General features: G+C 40.7%; 1 protein-coding gene across 8 annotated transcripts in view; it reads left to right on the forward strand.

Annotated features, from left to right (window-relative positions):
- The window catches only part of PDE10A (phosphodiesterase 10A), a 546,077-nt gene extending 544,952 nt beyond the window's left edge, over positions 1 to 1,125 (forward strand). For all 8 annotated transcript variants that reach the window (XM_019628183.1, XM_019628184.1, XM_019628187.1 and 5 more), the window contains one exon: positions 189 to 1,125. In XM_019628183.1, coding sequence (XP_019483728.1) covers positions 189 to 306 — 118 coding nt within the window. In that variant the 3' untranslated portion in view covers positions 307 to 1,125. The remainder of the gene's footprint in view (positions 1 to 188) is intronic.
- The last annotated feature ends 2,763 nt before the right edge of the window (positions 1,126 to 3,888 follow it).

The following is a 3,888-nucleotide window of genomic DNA, read 5'->3' on the forward strand; positions in this document are numbered from 1 at the left end:
GGCCGTTCGGGGACAGCAGGCTGCGTGTCCTGTCGGTTCAGGGCGCCCGCCTGGCCCCCGCTCTCATCCGTCCGCGCGCCCCGAGCGGCATCGCGCTTAGTTTTGCCACCGGCGGGGCGGTTGTGTCTTGAGACAGAGCCCAGAAGCCGCTTTCCATACCGCCTGCCACTGTCCCCTTTTGTCCCTAGGAACAACCTCAGCCAGTGGGAGAAGGTGATCCGAGGGGAGGAGAGCGCCGTCTGGATCTCGTCCCAGCCGGCGGCCCCAGGCACCTCGGAGAAGCTGCCCGTGAAGATTGGGGACTGACGGCCGCCGGTGAGCTGTCCCGCCCGCACATCGTCTCCTTCCTTTGACTTTTCTTCCCTTTATTTTTGTGGGGGAACCTACACCTGTTCACTGGGGTGCGAGCCTCTTCAGAAGGTAACATCACGTAATTATGTCAGACAGACGCCTCCCTGCCCGTCTCACTGGAAAGGCGGCCCAGCCCGGACCGAGCAGGACCCCCGTGGCCCGAAATCCTCTGTCCACGTGACTGCATTTGACTTGCGAACCGGCCTTTTCTAATGGGCTAATGTGGCTGAGGCCCCAATGCAAACGGACAGCGTTATTCAGAAGGGGGTACTGTTCCATTGTATCTTTGTAGTGAAGGTTTAAAATGGTACTATTATGACATTGTACTTTGGCTTGGACACCGATGTTGCTTTGATGTTGTTGGTTATAAATAGGAGTTTCTGCACATTGCTATGCGAATGTCCATGTGTGACCTACTTGTAATTAGCGTGACTTGTAGCCGCAGACAGCCTCAGGTTAGCGCAAACGAAGTGTCTTTCTGCAATCAGTGATAGAAAATAGTTTCCTGTTTCAGAGCTTCCTGGATTAAAAGTTAGGGGGTCTCAAGTGTGTTCTCTCTGATCGCACTAAAGGGCTCAGACAAGCACAGATGACGGAAAGGAAGGACGTGGATTCTGTCCCCCCGAGAAGAGCTGCAGGTGCACATCATGCTAAATAAACCTCAGTCCAAGTATCAATTCAGAAGATGTCAGCGGATATTTAATTTTTTTTTCATTGCAGTCTTGGCAAATTAATAAACATTTTGCATAAAGAACAAAATAAAAGCAAGGCATATGATTTTTTTTTAATGGGCAAGTCTTATGGATATAAAATGTGAATTTTTAACAATGATTTCTTTATATGTTCACTTTGTATCATTGCAAAACTTTAGATTCACATGCAAAATGAAATATTTATTCTACAAATTATTTCATTAAAATAACATACATTTCTCTTAAAATCAAACGAAAGCATAAACTTGAAGTCTGTAATTGTTCCTCTCATCTGCTGCACTCATCCCCCATTTACCTTCCCACTCGTCCTTCCGAAGCCTCCGTCCACGACCGGGGGCAGGAGAACACAGTGCGTTGCAGCGCACCTCATTTCTCTGCTCAGGACTCTGCCCCACGTCCAGGAGCAACAGAGAAACCTGCGGTTTGGACCGTTTCTTCTGTGTAATTCCTGGTAGACCAATATTTCTTCACAATGATGAATGTTTGGAAAAAATACACAAAAGGAATAGTTGGGACCCCTTCCCACAAGGATTATAAGCCAGTCGTTTCTGGTGCATATGAATGCTGTAAAGATGTTGACCATCATGACACGGTGACCTCCAAGCCTGTAACCTGTGGCTAGTACTGACCAGAATCGATTGAGTCTCAAAAGGTGGCAGGCCGACCCGTAACAAGTAGTTCATCCACCATTCATGTGGCAGGAAACAGGACTAACACTTTTAATAAAATCAGTTTTTAAAATATCTTACGTACTCAATATTATCCACATTGTTCAGATGAGCAGAGTTTTCACAAAAATAAATCAGTTGTTTCTACATCATGGTTTATTTATGTTGTAGCAGAGTGAGCTATACATAAACATTGTTCTGATTTTAAAATTGACACTGTTCAGTTTCATTGAGGGCCCGTCTTCCCTACATGGAGCCCCGTTTTCTATTGTAATTACAACACGAGGTAAAATGAAATAGCTAGAGAGTGAGCGAGAGAAGTCACTGCAGCTGGATACACACATGTGTGTGTATGAGATACGCACACGTGAGATGCACACATGTGTATGCACACACACATACATGTGACATCTGTAAGAAAAATCAGCTGCATTCTTCAAAAACTGATTTTTTGTTTTGGAAAATGTATATTGTTTGATAAAACAGCTCACTGGAAAGGGTCCTTTTTCACATTAGTGTGTTCATAAAATTGAATTTAAAAAGTCTCATGTTTTTCTGCATCTAAAGTTATGAAACAACCCCACAAAATTCAACTTTAATCACAAAAGTGAACTTAGCCGTCTAAGTAACTTGTAGACTGAATTGGAAGGGCGGGTGAATATTATGTCAGCTTGTTGTCTAACTGAAAGGATTTTAAAAGAAGCATAAACTCTGCTTCTGGATATGGAAAATGGTTGTGGGTGAACCCTAGGGCTATTTAGCATTTGAAGTTTGTTGTTCTGATCAGATTATCACAGAATATTCTTTTATTTCCATATAGCCAGGTGTATATTACATTATGTGACCTCTAAAAGTTTCCCAAAGAAATGTGTGTGGATTAATTGGTTGGTTGATTTTTTGTGAAATAGTGTTATATTAGAAGCAAAGTTTGAGCAAAGGACTATATTCTAATGTAAACTATTAATATTGCTTTCACCATGTGTAAGGATCTACTTAGGAATCATGGATCTACCTAGAATAAAAGGCCAGAATGAAATGATATTTACTTAATATCTGTTTTTGGAAAAAAAAATGAAGCGAGGGATATTTTTGTTTTTTGGCAGATATATTTAGCAGATAAACTTTTGACTTCTGTTCTAGTCTTTTCCCCAAATCTTTTCTTGAAAGGCAGATGATTTTTATTACCAAAAGTTTTGATGAGTTTCTCATTGAGGTGGTATTTTGGGCTAAATTTTCCCGTTCGGTATAAATGTGGTAACCAGCTGTCAGTATAGGTATAGAATGTTTGATTTGCAGAAATTTTCATTGGTTGTGCTGATTTTTAATAGATAGTGTTTTATTGTCAAAAACAGTTATGCCATTATCTTCCAGAGATAGTGAGTATATTTTTTGACTAGAAATTTTCTTGGAAATGCAGGCCAACAACATGAAATATGGTACTGGGGCATGAATAAAATTCTAAAAAGCATAAGCATCTTATTCATTAGTAGTTAACTGTGGCTTAATTAATTAGACCAAAAAAGAAATGTGGTGCATGTGGAAAGTAATTCTCACAAATGGCCCTTTTGTAGGGCAGGCACGGGGGCCCACTGGCCAGCCTTCGTGGTTTCTAAGAAACACAAGGGAAACCGTGCTCCCCACTCATTCCTGACTCCTCTCCCAATGGAAAAAGCATCTGTGCAGATGATCAAAATGTTACTCGAAGTGACTGATTCTCCTAATGACAAAAACAGGACTAATTTGAAACTAGATTGGTTCAGTGTAGGTTTCCTCTTTTTAGCATGCTTTTTGGATTTCTAAAAAATTTTGTACAATCAACCTTAGTGAATTTTGCTTTATTCTTATGTTCAAGCACACTAGATATGTTTGTACATGATGCATATAGATACATAAATCCTTAGCTACCTGGATTTTTAAATATATTTTGTTTTGAATGTTACGTTTCTGGTCTTTTAACTCAAGATTAAGGTTTGAGCTTTAAATAGGACTAAATTACTCACCATGCCTTGGCCTGTGCCTTTATTTTAAATACTGTAATTTTTCTCCTTCATTCATATATCATTTTGCTTTTCTCGCTTAACTACCATTAAGACATTTAAAGGGACACACCCATGGTTAATGTTACCACGTTGAAGGAATGGGGCCATTCTCCTTAG

Source organism: Hipposideros armiger, unplaced genomic scaffold (genome assembly GCF_001890085.2).
Source record: "Hipposideros armiger isolate ML-2016 unplaced genomic scaffold, ASM189008v1 scaffold_753, whole genome shotgun sequence".
Taxonomy (NCBI): Eukaryota; Metazoa; Chordata; class Mammalia; order Chiroptera; family Hipposideridae; genus Hipposideros; species Hipposideros armiger.